Source organism: Antennarius striatus, chromosome 7, assembly GCF_040054535.1.
Source record: "Antennarius striatus isolate MH-2024 chromosome 7, ASM4005453v1, whole genome shotgun sequence".
Classification (NCBI taxonomy): Eukaryota; Metazoa; Chordata; class Actinopteri; order Lophiiformes; family Antennariidae; genus Antennarius; species Antennarius striatus.
In genome coordinates, this window is record NC_090782.1 from 17364764 (window position 1) to 17380230 (window position 15467).

Below are 15467 nucleotides of genomic sequence, written 5' to 3' on the forward strand. Positions count from 1 at the left end.
GAAGGCCACATATATTTAGTAAACCCTTGTTTTTTGTGATGGAAGTCCTGTCAGCTGTGAACTCATTATTTCATGCTGAGTCCGTCTGTTGCAGACAGCCACTCTTGCCTTTAAAGCTGCGCTGTACAACTTGTCATATTAACTACTAAATACACATTTGAGTAATGTTGAAACTTTTTTTGAGATGGAATGAAGCAGAGATAAGCCGAAGTTTTCTTGTTACTTTTTACCTTCTCTGTTCTCTTGTTCACATATTTCTCTGAAATTACGTACAACTTTAGAAAAAACAGTTTTGTATGTGAGATTAGTAAACTGTAAAGTCAAACTAGATTATCTCCATTCTTTTTGGCAAATTATTTTTTCGACAGCTTGAGGATGATTAGAGGATTCCAGAAGGTATGAGCTTGAGTCAACAGTAAAGTCCATCCCTTTGTTGTATTCAGAAAGTAACCCTTGAATGTTATCGTGGGGTGCAATCAGAGGTGCATAACTGTCTGGAAAGATTGCCTTGTTGTTACACCATGACAGCATGGTGATAATGTACTCTCACAGTCTCCTGCTTTCTCTTCAACAGAAAATATCGATACCACGATCGGAAAATAGCAGTGAACTGCAAACATTTACGTTCTACCTGTCGAACGTGGGCAGAGATAATCCCCAGGGCAGCTTTGACTGCATTCAGCAGTACATCACCAGGTGAAGGCAAACAGGGGATCTCACTTGTCTGTGTTCCTTTAGTGAATATGCAAGTAATTCTTCTTTTTCAGAAATGCAAAACCGCTAACTGTCTTGGGGATCTGTTTAAATAACCAGATGTCTATGTACGGATTATCAGAATGAGTGTTTCCAGGCAGACTTTCTGCTCAGCATAGTTGGGACTCGGGGCGATTTAGTAGATTTTTTTTTCTTCTCCCTCTAATGTATGAACAGAATAGCAGGAATGGCAAGACATGCCAACTATGAGTGTGTCTCCTGCTCTACATCAAGTCCATTAAACTCATTCCAAAGACTTTCCCTAAACAAACAGCAAATATGTTGCTGAGTCTAACAAATGGGAGAAACTATTTGTACTGAAAGGAAAGGCAAGAAGAAGCAGGATGACAAAGAACCTTCTGCTTCTCTGTCAGGTCAGGACCCAATTATATGAAAAATATTTTTATCTAGTGGGTCATGTTGAGTTCATCCACATGCCTGAGTGAATTCTAATCAACCTTGAGTTCCAATCTAAAAAGGAAATTAGGGTGCTCAGCTTTCATTGCCTGCACCAACACAACCTCATTTTCTGCCAAATCCTCATTAAAGTGGACGGGAATCAACAAGGTCCTGAAAATTAAGGGAGAATGGGATTTGATGCAACATTGAGTCGTTCTGTGGAAACAGAATTTTTCTGGAAATTGAAAAAATAATACCTGTCTGGACTGGAATGCACAGAGAAGCCACAGTTAGATTCGAAGTAATTGCTGGGAATTACTTTGTGGTGTGGTGACATTTATGTTGAGTATTTAATTTTTGTATTATTTTAACAGTATCACTCTGGCTTCCTTCATTCATCTTCCTTTGACACATCTCCACTTTGCTTTGCAGTGAAGGGAGCATTCAACTGGATTGTTTGGGTGGGATCCAAGACAAGATTACAGTGTGTGCCACAGACGACTCCTACCAGAAGGCCAGAGAAAGCATGGCCCAGGTCGAGGAGGAGACTCGCAGTAGGAGCGCCATTGTCATCAAGCCTGGGGGGAGATACGTAGGTGAGGAGACACGGTGCAGAACAAGCAATACGCACAGGATCTGGAGGCGTTTTCAGTCGTGTGTACAAAAGAAGTCTTATTCTCCAGTGAATGCGACACGTGGCACCAGACAGATTGTTTGGGTCTGAAGCTGAATGACAGAGGGCGAACGTACTGCCAGCACACCTCATCTGTTACGATTTTATTGAATTTGATAGTGATTCTTTCTTCAGTGGCCAAAAGTAGCATTGTGCCATACACCGATCCTCTATTAACCTTGTGAAATGTGGTTTTAACACACTGAGTCAGAATATATCACTGCTGCATAACATGTTAACTTTCCAACATCTTGTTTCTGTCTCTGACTTGCACTATAAAACACTTCAGCTGCAGCTGCAATAGAAAGCCACAGCAGGGACTGCCTCAAAGTCTGAAGAGAAATAAATCCAGCCTATTCACTGTTTAGCAGGAAGTTAAAAAAAATGTTTAATCCGTGTGTGCTGTGGAGCCGGAGTGTGTCAGTCTCTGGGGGATTCATCTGAATCACCTAAAAGGTCTCTGTGACAGAAGGTGATAATAGCCGACTCGGCAGTGGAGGATGAGTTTGGGTGGACGTGGCAGCGGTAAAGATCAATGTGTGATGCATCTTGGGATGAGTCATCTGCAAGTTCTCAGCCATCATCTCAGTCTGAGTTTGAATTTGTTGACAGAACAAATGTATTTCCTTTTGGAGTTGGTATTTTTCATTATTAATACAAGCAACCACGAGCTACAAGCTAAGAAAAGTTATTTTCTCACAGCAGTTTGTGGCAGTGATAGGTTATATTGGTGATTTTTTTTTAATGTAAACTTTACAACCATCTCCGATGAAATTCCAATTCCTCTCTTTAACACTACCCCTCCTTTGAAAGTGCTTTTCTCTTTTTGACTTGTCCCTTGAAACGGAGTTAAAAGGGGGCGTGGTTGAATTCTTTTATCTAGGAAATGGGACTTCACACATCGTCAGTAGAAAAGTTCCATTATGCTGACGATCATTATCACAGACATATATTAGCTCAGGAATACAACAGTCAGGTTTCTTACTTCAACAGGAGTTTGGCAGCAGATGTTTTTTTATGTGTGCTGCATTCAGATTAGATATTCGGTTTGCTCAGGCCTCCCTTGAAAACAAGAGTTCTCATACTATACAAGCCTGTTGCTGCTGCCTTTATCCACCAGTGACAAATCTGACCTCATTTAAATGAAAGAACAAAACTATAAGTGAAAAAAATAAAAATTTTAAAGTCCTCTTCTTTAATTGTATTTCTTTCTTGAATTTCCTCCTTGCCTCAGGTAAGAAGGTTCAGATTCGTAAACCGGCACCTGGATTGTCCGACATCGCACCGTTACGGAGGACGTCTCGACCGGTCATAATTTCGAGCAGTATGCAAAAAAAAGGCACGACTCAGAACCGACCGCTCCGGGAGCGCCTTGTGCACCTGCTGGCTCTCAAACCTTACAAGAAGCCTGAGCTGATCCTGAGGTTGCAGAAAGACGGACTCCTACCGTTAGACAAGGACTCCCTGGACAGCCACTTGCAACAGGTGACACACACACATGTGCTGCCTGAGTGTTTTCATCTTGAATCATTCACAGTGAGGTTTTTACCTACTAATCATAAACCCTCACGTCTTAGGTGGCAAACCTGAACGGGAGAGAGAGCACCTTCACATTGAAGGACTTTTTGTACAAGGAGATTCAAAAGGACTGGCCAGGTTACTCCGAGGGAGACCAGCAGCTTCTCAAGAGAATCTTGTTCAGGTGTGTCAGACGTGTTTCTCTCTGTTACTTGAAACCCACACATCACCTCATGCACCTACCATCACTCTCATGAGCCATAAATCTGGAGCGTATCCGTAGTTGAATACTGTGGGACTAACTGGTGGCAGTGTGCTGGGCAGTTCAAGACCTCCCACGGGCCAAAAAGTTTTGTGTGAATCGGCAGTGGGAGGTGTCAGTTCACCTGAGCACTGCCGACATGCCCTTGAGCAAGGCACCGTCCCACTACAAGTTGCTCACTTGGTACACCGCACGAGAGAGCTACCCACCACTCTCCATCCCATTATCTGCATGCCGATAGGCCGGGTGTGTTTGTTTTTGATTGTATGTGTTGGTGTGTACAGGCCGATACAATATACTGTAGATGTCTGTGATATTAGAGACGAGTCAAGTCTTCCCCTACAAGGATTATTAAAGGATTGATTATTATTAGTTGTGCTGCTAGAACTGCATTAACACTCTGAGCTATTGTAAAATTTGTGCAGATGTGTGTATTGTCCATGTTGCGCTTCATGTATTTTGATGCAAGTACAGTAGGTCAATCAATCCAAGTTGTTGAGGAACGAGCTGCTTCTCTACTTTCCAGTGGAAAAGCAAACTAGCTAAGAGTTACTTGTAGAGTGGAAACGCTGTATGTTTGTGGAATAAGACTAATAACATTACAGTATATGCCTTACATACTGGAAATGTCCGAATTCTGTTGAAACTAATGGTGGCAGAGCTTTAATGTTTATTTTATTACACATTTAAAAGTGTTTTTTTGTTGTTGTTGTTGTTGTTCATGTTTGGAGAACAGAACTGCCTCAGATTAAATAGTGTAACATCCGGCACGATTCTGTTGAAGTGAAGCGTTGTTATTTTGTGTGTAAAGGCGTATGTATACACACGTTTTCACAGTGTTTTTTTTTTTTTTTACTGTACTTTGAGCTGTTTGTGAGTCTGTCAGCTGACTGACGACCACAGCCTCCCACCAAACACTGCTTCCCCAGCGTCTACAGAGATTTAAGCTCATGTGTTCAGTCACGCAGGAGCAGCGCAGCAACATTATTGGATTGTACATAATGCAACCGTGTTCCAGCACACGCTGATCCGTTTGTGAAGTGGCGTTGGTCCAAGGTTCAGCAAAATCATCCCGGCTCACTGGTAGCACGTGCCTGGGTATCTGATTATCTCCACACACACGCAAATGTTTCTGTGGGGCACAGGCAGAACGAGCCCCCCCCACACACACACACACCAATGATGGAGCGGGCTGTTGGAGCAGTTTTTCATTTTCATAATGTTAATTAATTTTTTATTTCAGATTATAATATAAATGCTTTTTTCAGGTTGTACACCTGTGTATAATAATAGAATAATCTAGGACATCATGAGGTCAGAGTTTAATGTGTCGTAATCTGACACTGTAATGGTTCTTTGCCAACACAGTGGGAACACTGACTTACTGAAGCCTGGTGAGTAGGTGTTCAGGGATGGAGCAGCGTAAACAAACATTACACATCCCCATTTGTATTGACTGGGTATGGAGTTAACAGAGTGATGAAACCAAAACGTAGCCATAGCCAGAGTGAGATATAATATTCTTTCTCTCTCGTGTGTCTTGAATACACTGCCACATGCAGCAATTTGGGTTTCCATATTCTTTTGGAGAGAAGAAAATAACTTGTAAAAAATGTCAACACATTTAATTATGCAAATTTTGCCTTGTTTATTCTTCAAAGCGTAGTGTGTGGTTAGAAATGCCGCTCCGTCAAGTAGGTCCTCATTTGCTCTGTTGTCATAGCTACCCACTTGCATCACAAGGCAACTGTTTCAACCTGTTTCTAACATCCTCAGATCTCTAGAATTTGCTAATCGCTGAAGACGTGGCTCCCATGTAGTTTTGCTCAAGTGACATTTCTGTGAATATGTTGTTGTTTTTTTCAACTGCGAACACGTCCTTCGACAAATCTCTGGACAGTTTGCCAGTCAGATTGAGTTAAAGGCTCTAGTGCTGCTGCATTCATTCAAATTCAGCATTCCTGTCTTGTATTTTAATTATATATATATATATTGTGTGTGTGTGTGTGTGTATGTTTACTCCATTAGGAAACAGAACAGCTCTGCCCCACTGCTGGAGAGCCAGCAGAAGGAGACCAGTAACTCACCTTCTCAGGTGAGCTTACGGTTCCCTCTTCTTCTTCACTTTCAGCACCGCCCATCTCACTGCTTTCACACTCCTGCATCTACTGTGACTTCTCCTAAACTTGTGTCTAGTGATATTTGCATATTTCTTTTTTGACACACCTTACCTGTGCATGGTATCATAATTTCGTAATTCATTATTTTAAAAATGTATTGATTCTGAGAAAAGCTGTCTTTCCCCTTTTGGAAACCATAATTATATTGGGTTTTTTCTCCATCCATTTAGTTAATTTGATCCAAAAATTGGAGAAGCTCAACTTTTTAAAAAAAATTTAATTCAGCAGTATGTAAATACTTTCTAAATAAGGCACCTTGCCTGAAACTTCCTGTACCAATTTAAATGGTACAGGATGTGAATCAATGCTGTACTGGATTGTTTTTCCACATTTTCAAGGCTGATATGAGCTCTTCAAGTCCTTTTTTTAATTGTTTTTATGAGCTGTAGATATGTTATTAAACCAAAGGTACCTTATAGTACCCTTCATTTTAACGAAAAGCTTCTCCTTCTTCGTTTCAATCATTTATTTTTCCATATTCCTAGCCTTGCTGCTTTTATTTTTAGGTCAGTCCAGATTCCAGAGTTTACCGATTGTTTACACTTCCATTTGGTGGAGGGAGAAGGAGCTGATCTGTTATATTAATAGCTCTTTCCACTCGTGCTCCTCTCACCTCAGACACCTACTGCATGCCCCTTTCTTTCCACTCCCTCCCTCAGTAAACACAGCACAGAAACACAAGCAAACACTACCCCAGGTTCCTTTTTTTAGATTCATTTGTGAAAAAAAAAAGAGCAGCGTAACAGGCAAAGCTGTGTGGAAACCTCATATCGGCGAGAAATGAATCCGGAAGATGTGCAGACAGGGCGGCATCGTGTCCACGCCATAGTTGTTAAATCTAGAAATAAAGTCTATCTGTGCTAAACGTTCAATTTACCATCTTTCCCTTCATGCCAGAAAACAAACACGACCATCATCTCAAATAGGACTGTGGATCTCAGTCCCATTTTAAATTTCATCTCCTGCTCTCTGAATTAACCGTGACTCCTGACATTTGTATTTCCCAGTATTTTCCACTCTATAAGGCGCACCTAAAAGCCTTTCATTTTCAATTTATTATCCAATGTGCCTTATATATTAAACGTTTTAAAATAGACCATTCATTGAAGATAAGTTCTTAAATGCGTTTTATAATCCAGTGCGCTTTATAATTCAGTGTACTTTATGTATGAATTTTTTTTATTTTTTTTAAATAGGCCATTCATTGAAGGTTCGCCTTATAATCCACTGTGGAAAATCCTGTACAACTTTTTCATGTAGAAGATTTCAGGTGTGAAATCAACCAGAATGTAATGTACTGTATAAAGGGGTGTCTGTATGAAGGTAGTCTGAAGAGCCTGTATGCCTAAACACACCCGTAATCCCTGGTTTTGTGAACTGACAGCATAGCCATCGTTCTCAGTCCTACTGAGAGAATCATCCTTTGTTGCTTCTATCTGTTTGCTTCTCATCCTCCACAGCTCAGAACGTCTGTTCTAATAGAATTGCAGGGTTTCTGTCTGAGGTGAAGTTAATTCACATTAAAGCTGTCTCACTTTCTGTTTTTTTCCCCTGCCAGAAACGGCCTGCTGTTGACTTCATTGACCCTCTCGTCAACAAGAAGCCAAGGATATCACACCTTGCCAGCAAGGCTGCAACAGCCCCGGTCAATGGCAAGCTCAGCTCTGCCAATGGGAGAGGGGATGCTGGTGGAGTGCAGGCGGGGGTGGCGGTTTCCATGTCGGATAGTGGAATAACATCCAGTTCCCAGCAGCTCCCCGTGCTGGACATCCCTCGTCCGTTTGAAGCGCTGTCTGACGTCAGCAACGACTCGAGCCACAATGGGAGAGATTGTGATTTTCAAGAAATGGCAACCATCTCCTATGAGAGACTCGGCCAACCTGCTTCGCTATCGTCAGGCTCATTAATGCCTACCACGCCCAGCGTCGACTCGTCGTCGCTTGGACACACGGTCCAGGAGCGTCCTCAGGGGAAGAGCGCGTCGTCCTGCAACAGCAAATCCAGGAAGAAGTTGAAAAAGAATAAAGAGAAGAGCAAAGACAGGGAAAAGGTGAGAGACAGGACGCAAGAGAAGGAGAGGAAAAGTCGTGAGGATTGTGCGCCTGAGACGAACACAGTCTGTGAGATGGACTTGGGGAACCTCAAAAACAACACTATTCCACACAAAAGCACAGGTGAGAACCACGCATACACACACACCTTTTTCTTCTGCCTCACAAAATCCTTTTTTTTTCTAAATGCAGTTTCACAACTTACTACTTGAAATGTGGATGAATCCCAGTTAGTCATCGCTGTGAGTAGGTGCTGCATCATGTGACTCACAAAATGAATGGAAACCATTTCCATACAGCTTTATGCCTCGAATCCACACCTGAATCCCACTGACAGATGGGACTTCTCTGGGATTACACATTCAAAAAAAAAAGGGTGTGAAGACGAATTAAAAAATGACCTTTTCAAAGTGTTTCACTGCAGCAGGTGACTCACCAAAAAAATTTCTTATTCAAGTGGAGCTGCTTTCTAATTGTGAACTTGTTTCAGATCTGAATGGGATGTGCAACAGTACCAGTATTTTTTCGTCATCACCTGAGGTGGCAGAGTATTTATTGTGAGTATTTGACGTTTTGCTTTAGACAACTGCGCTGCTCATTGTAGAGTTTATTTATTTATTCAAGTAATCTGAGGTTTACAGACTGAGGCCTTCCCCAGGCACACGGGGGAGTTAGGGGGGAGTACGCAGACAGTCAGACACTGAGGTGAACAGAGATAAGTGAACACTTCATTTAGTGCCATTTAGTGATCGCTACTTGGTCCTCTAACAATCATGATTCATGGGGAGAAAAACGACCGTGACACAACATTTATGCAGGAAATTAAAGCGGCCATTTAATGCCTGAAACGTCCTGTCTGCTTTGATTGGTCAGATTGGTCAGCCTCTGCAGCTGATGAATAGTTCCCAACAGCTAGCTATGGAGTACAAATCCAGGTCACACAGTGTTGCCAATTTATTCTGTCTTTTTCACCCATAGCTATATTTTTATCTTCAGGGCATGTCTGTAATATGACTTAATTGTCCTTAATAAACATAAACTATCAGTGTGCTTACATATAACAATATAACTCTAGCTGGGCCAGGGCTGCACTAGAAGCCTACTGCAACTGAACTACTTCAGTCCTGCTCTACTTTTTTATGTGATTGTTTTGAAATACAACATTAGGTCTAACATGGTTCAAGTGTTTGTGAGAAGATGCACCCACCATACCAATGCCAGACTGAATACGCTAAGATCTTTAACTTTGGTCTGACAGCCATCAACAGATAATTTGGTGTGTTGTAAGAAGAAGAAATCAACTTAATAATCTCCCGTAGGGTAAATTAATTGTCCACTCTAGATGTTGGTCACATGCGTGTGTGTATATATATATACATGTATATATATATATATATATCCAGTATATACATGTATGTACGTGTTTGTATTTATACTGTATTCGCGTATGCCCGTGACACACAAGGAGCCAGTAAGCATACAGTTCTTGTGCTGTGCTCAATGAGCAACTTGTAAGGGTGAACTGGCACCTCCGATCACCAGCTCAACACATAATGACCGAGCTACGGCCGCCCCGTGTGAGGCTCATACATTCACCATCTCCATAGAACAAAAATAGCCAATTAAGTTTCAGTCGTGTCATCGTTGGGGTTGATACTGTTAAATAATTATACACACAAGTAACAGGAATAAAGTTTGACCTACAGACAAGGAATTTTGGATAGTTCTTGAGTTTCCCTCAGTGTGGACTTTAGACTTGTAAATTTGCTGATGTTGTACACTCATTAAAGACATGCATTATCCATATCAGACACTGAAGGAAGAAGAAAATGCTGAAATCTCTGATATGGCCTCTTAAAGCACTTTAGACAGATCAGATATACACTATATCCAATGTGTATCACACAATACCTTCATCTGTGTATAAATAATGCACTCATTTTGAATCCATACCTTGATAATTGTTTAAAGTTATTTTACTATTTATTTCATCTATGAATGAGCTTATGTTGGATAATTTAAGTGGACAGTGCAGACTGCAGAAAATGGATTGGGACTTTTAATTGACCGTAAAAAACTCTGAAATGTTAATAAAAACAAGATTCAAACACAAGCGGCTTGCAGAGGCTGCTGCGTTGTTGCTTCCAGTTCTTGATAGATGTCTTCATCTTCTGTCAGTGTTTCTAATCCTCTGGGGCTTTATAGGTTGTTTGTGCTGGTGTGTCCTAAATCTCCCTCTGAAGGCTCAACTTGGAACTAAATTCTTAAAGAACTCTCTTCTGTATTATTTATGACTTTGTCTTGAACCCTCTCTTTTCTCTCACAGGAAGTACACGGTGATTGGCTCCCCGGAGCAGCGTCAGAGGTATAAAAATGATTTCAACGCTGAGTATAGTGAGTACCGGGGACTTCATGCTCGTATAGAGGGCATCACTCGACAGTTCACTGTGCTCGACAATGAGCTGAAACAGCTCCAACAAGGCACAGACAAGTACAAGGTAGATGATAAAAGGATGCGCATCATCAGCTTTGAATAATCAGAATTTGAATAAAAACTGCGCTATATTATTACTTTAGTTGAATATATCACTTTAATTTATACTCCTAATACTTTCCTTAATGTCTTTTTTTCAGACAATCCACAATCAGATACTTCAAGAGTATCATAAAATAAAAAAGGTAAGTTTAAGCCACACAGCAGATTTGAATGGCTTAAAACATGAGTACATTATCAGATGGTGACTCTGATTTTTCATATTTCTTGCAGACTAATCCAAACTATAGTCAAGAGAAGAACCGCTGTGAATATCTACACAACAAACTCTCACATATAAAGAGGCTTATTGCTGAGTTTGATCAACAGCAAGTTTAAAAGTAGTTCTCAGACATTGTTTCCCTGTTATCTCTGGAAACCAAGCAGATAAAGGAAAACTCTGGATTCCACTTACACAAAAAAGAAATTATGCCATGAAGGGAGAATCACACAATTGTGGGCTAAAGGCTATAGTGAGGACTGAGTGAAACACAGAATTTTTTTTGTGCTTTTTTTTTTTTGTGTTCTTTTCTTTTTGACGATGGGGTTGTGTCTTGTGTGGCCAGGTCAGTGTGCATCCAGGAAGAAAGTTCTCTGTGGCGTTGTTTTTCTCAACAGCCCTAACTTGATTATAGTGCACAGAGGTCTGAAGGAGAAACACAAGGAAGCATTGGTGATATCCAAATAATCCTTCCTGCCTTTTGAAACTGAAGAAAAGAACACTGAGATTAAAAACTGCAGTTTATCCCAAATGCAGAAAATTTGTTTTGAGTTAAAAAAAACAAAACTCTTCCCCATATTCTGAATTGTGAGGTTGTGGGGCTGAATTTATCCGTTTTTGTTTTTCTTTTATTTATTTAATTTTGACAGTGTCAGGGACCGATTTTTTTTTTTTTTAACACTCCTCATAATCATTGCTTAAAAGTTGCTTTTTTGTTTTCTGTCCTCGCATTATGAATGTAAACTAGTGTTTTATTCAAAAGCTGCCTTGCCCATTTAGGTGTCAATCTGTTTGGGGGTTTTTTTTTCTCTTTTAAAGAGAAACCGATAATAATAGTTAAAAAAAACCTGTCTCCTCAAAATACACAGAATAAGGCGTATGTTTTTGCGCTTGCCTTCAAAACTCTTGTGCAGATGTCTTAACAGAGAGGACCTGATTGAAAGTTTCCGGTTTCCTCCCTCAGTCATGTTGGGCTTGCGCTACAGTTCTTACATTTTAAACAGGTCCACAGTTATGGTTCATCATATCGTGTCAATCAAAAACTAGATTGAGCACTGAATTGGTTGCCTTTCTTGCTAAGATCACAGCAGCTTTTGTAGCAGCAAAATGAATTAATGTTATGTGAAGAGTTCACTGCCCTTCTTTTCATGAGTCAAAAAATCCACTAATTGTAAGAATAAAGACAAGGGACCCAGATCTGAAGGCTTTCTTTGAAATATGTAATATTTGTTGGAGCCACAGATCTGATATTTCCTTTGTTACCATAGTCAACTTTCTACTTATGGAAAAAATACTGTTTACAGTGTCTTTAAAAAGATCAAACTGTTTGTTTCATTTGCTGATTGACCTACATGGTGGTCCTTTTGGGACGACTGTTAAGATGAAGCCATTGTTGATCATCTTCTGGGTGGAGGCCTCTTGGAGAAGCAGGACTCGGCTGCAACCAGTTTTTGCCTTTTTCAAATGTGATGTCAGATTTTTACAGAGGTTGATCTGAGGTCTATTTTCTGGAGGCGTCGTCAGATCTATTGACAAAAATTTTGAAGTGCTGTATGAGAACCTGATGAACGAGTGAGTTTAGTCAGAGAATGCATTTCTTATGTCAATCTTTATATGTGAATATGAAAAATCTGCACTTTTTCTCCTCATCTTGCTGTTACCTGGGGGTTTTGTCCAAATTTTCTTTGTCCATTAGAGTGCATGCTTCATGAATGTGTTGCAATGAACGTTTTTTTTGTGTGTGTGTCTTTAATTTGGGGAGGGGAGAGATATCAAAACCTGAGTTCACTGAATTGGTATGTATAATTTCAACAGGGGTCTGATCAGCGTTTATACCAAAGTGCTGACTGAGTACGATGAAACAAAAGGATCTACCAAACATTGGCAAAGGACCATGTCACAGTATTTTTCTCATCTTTGTCACAGTATGTCACCAGTGTTTGCTCGTGAGAAGTCAGAGGACACTCCTTTGCTCTGGATTTTTCAATATGAGGCTCAAGTGTTTCAGTGCAAAGCCAGATTTCAGATTAAATTACTTTCCCATTGTGAACACTACATCAAGGCCGATGCTGCTGGATCTGAGACTTGATGTCTAGGCCAGGAGATGTACCGTTTGTAAAGGTCACGGAACCAGAATCACAACTCTGCATCCCAGAGTACAGCAAGAAATGTTTCTTACTGGATCTTGTTTTGCTGAAGCATTCTGACATCATGACTGCATTATACACTTTCATTATAATCAAAATGTACTGTAAAAGAGTTCATCAGTACACATTTTGCTCAGATGAAGTGCAAATTGTGTGGAAGATACAATATGCCAGCACAGGAGTACTGTTTTTTTGAGTTGATTGTGCCAAAATGACCTATTGTAAAGCCCCCCCCCCCCCCAGAGTATTTACATGCTGCTGTATAAGCAAAGAGGACTTTGGAGAGGAGGACGAATGTTGGCGCTAAAATCCAAAGCACGCTTTTTTGAAAATCATAAGGGACTGGGACTGAAATTGATCTTTGTTTCAATAAAATTCTTCAAAATCCTTATTTGTGAAATTCTGAACCAGTTGTCGTTGTCATCATTGGAACAATGCTAAATCTTTTGCGTTTATTGTTGAATAGTGAGTTGTGAGATTTAATCATTGGTTGTTTTTTTAAACTATCATTTGATTTTCAGCAAAATAACAGAACAGTGTTCTTTTTTCAGCTGTTTCAGACATTAGGGTACATTTATTGATTATAATCCGGGAATTGCAAAAGTTTATTTTCAGTCCTACAACAATATTTTGGAAGCACAGAGACCTCATGTCTACACATTACATATTCTTGTACTACCTGCATCCCCTGTAGTAATCAGTGGTAGCTTGGATATGTACAATTTCCTCTGAGATTATTAAAGTATCTATCTTGTGCATAGTGACATACTGCACATGCGCTTTAAGCCTTGCAGCTGTCGTCATCTGATCTACTATGGCCAGCTAGTTGACTCAGTTTTGAATCAGTTTTCCACAACAATTTTCAGTTTAAAGTTCTTCCCAGTTTGTTTACAATTCCCATGTTAATGCATGTAGTGGAGAATGTGTCCTGTAGATGGCAGCAGTATTCCACTCTTTCTAAATACTTCACACTACTGGCACAACTTGAGGAAAACAACATCTGCAAATTCAGTACAAACATTAGATCCCCCTCTTTTCCCAACCTTTACCAGTTAGGTGATTAAACAACTATTTATGTATTCAGGTTGTGTTTCAGTGTATAGTATCCTGTGTATGTTGCCTGTTTATAATAGCCATCCTCCTATGGATGCATGTAGGTTTTTTGGGGGGTTTTTTTGTTAGTTTTTGTTGTTGCCAAGTGCTTGCCTCCTACTATCCAAGACATAAAGCTATGAGTAAGAAGATGGCATAAGTAGAAGATGCTCCTGCAAGGCAATGGAGGACATGCCTCTGTAATCTGACACAGTGAATGATCCCAGAAATCTACATAGCAACTGTATTCCAGTTGGCTGTGCTGAGCGGTGCCGGAGCCTCTCTATGCTGCTACTGGCTCTCATCCCCAAGCTGGCCTCAGCACTGTGCAGGGGGGGGGGGGCGCAGTCAGTGAGTTCATGGTGGCTGGCTGCCATCTCCCCCTCCCCTTCAACATACAGTACAGCAGCATACTGTACATGTAACCTGACATGTTTACATGTAGACGCATAGTAAGGAGACCTACATTTCTGTTCTGTAAATGTTTGTATTACTGGATTTGATGTATAAATATTTGGTAAGGATTCTACTTTTAAGTTGTCAGGTAACAGCAGGACAGATCTTTAATGTGTAAAATGTAGGTCATGGTTGGATTTAAGATTAGTCAAGCATTGGATGAGACATTAGGGCATTTCAAGCAAATTTTGTCGACAAACTTCACCTGTCTACTACTAAGGAATCCTGCTAGTCCTGGCTTCATTCAAACAGGATGATCCACTGAGAGGAAATATAGATGAAATGTACTCCAGACACCTGAATAATCCTCTGCTTTGCATCTGTTCCTTGAAGGAAGTGGATCCTTCAATATTTTGTCAGGAAATTAGGGCATTAAAGAACATTGGTAAGACACAAACGGAGAGAATAAAACTTTGTGGTTACAAGGTATGACAACTGTAGCGAGTCAGATTATTTCTGTGCAGGACACGTGGTTCTTTTAAAAAATGTAAAAGGTATATATTTCAATTTCATGTTTGATAAGGATTTTCAACAAAAAATTCAATGTAGGGAGGTTGCAAATGTGACTGGAGGAATCCACATTTTTATACTGGATCCAGGGTTGTTATTTTCTCACTTTCTTTGATATTGTGTGATAGGATTTTTTTTTTTACATCTTAAGCCTGTAGGCCCAAAACATGTGAAGAACAGCACATGTATTGGTAAAAGATGGGAGTCTGGTTGAGCATAGTTGTAAAGAACACATTAGATTTTAAAGTGGATCTGAATAAAGGGCTGAGTGAGCAAGATAAGTTGTTTATACCAACAAAACTGAACAGATTGCATTGAAGCTGTGTGAGATAGAGGGGTTCATCTTTTTTTTCTTTTAAAATTGTGAGGACCCTGATGGTAGCCATTTAATTTAGACATTTTTGCATGAGATATAAATGTTAAGGATGTGAACAGGTGATTAAACTTTAGGCAAAAGACCCCCAGCAAAACAGGAAGTCCTCCAGAACACCTGTTGAGGTAAACGATGGATAAAAGTTCTCAGTGCATGTGTCCTGATGAATGTCTGAACACGTTGATTTTAAAAAAGAAACTTGAAAGAATCTTTGGAAGAAATGCATGACCTTGGTGGAGAAACAATTGGGAAGCAGGAAATCAAGAACGTCACTGAGATACAAAATATGTTCCACAGTCA

At 40.2% G+C, this 15467-nt stretch overlaps 1 protein-coding gene across 1 annotated transcript in view; it reads left to right on the top strand.

The window, feature by feature from the left end:
• Positions 1 to 13195, top strand: part of ell (elongation factor RNA polymerase II) — a 30759-nt gene extending 17564 nt beyond the window's left edge. Inside the window, exons 3-12 of the mRNA XM_068319171.1 lie at positions 575 to 696; positions 1585 to 1748; positions 3060 to 3310; positions 3403 to 3527; positions 5634 to 5700; positions 7344 to 7959; positions 8327 to 8393; positions 10163 to 10334; positions 10471 to 10515; positions 10604 to 13195. Of these exons, the coding sequence (XP_068175272.1) occupies positions 575 to 696; positions 1585 to 1748; positions 3060 to 3310; positions 3403 to 3527; positions 5634 to 5700; positions 7344 to 7959; positions 8327 to 8393; positions 10163 to 10334; positions 10471 to 10515; positions 10604 to 10708 (1734 nt within the window). The 3' untranslated portion in view covers positions 10709 to 13195. The remainder of the gene's footprint in view (positions 1 to 574; positions 697 to 1584; positions 1749 to 3059; positions 3311 to 3402; positions 3528 to 5633; positions 5701 to 7343; positions 7960 to 8326; positions 8394 to 10162; positions 10335 to 10470; positions 10516 to 10603) is intronic.
• Positions 13196 to 15467: the final 2272 nt, after the last annotated feature.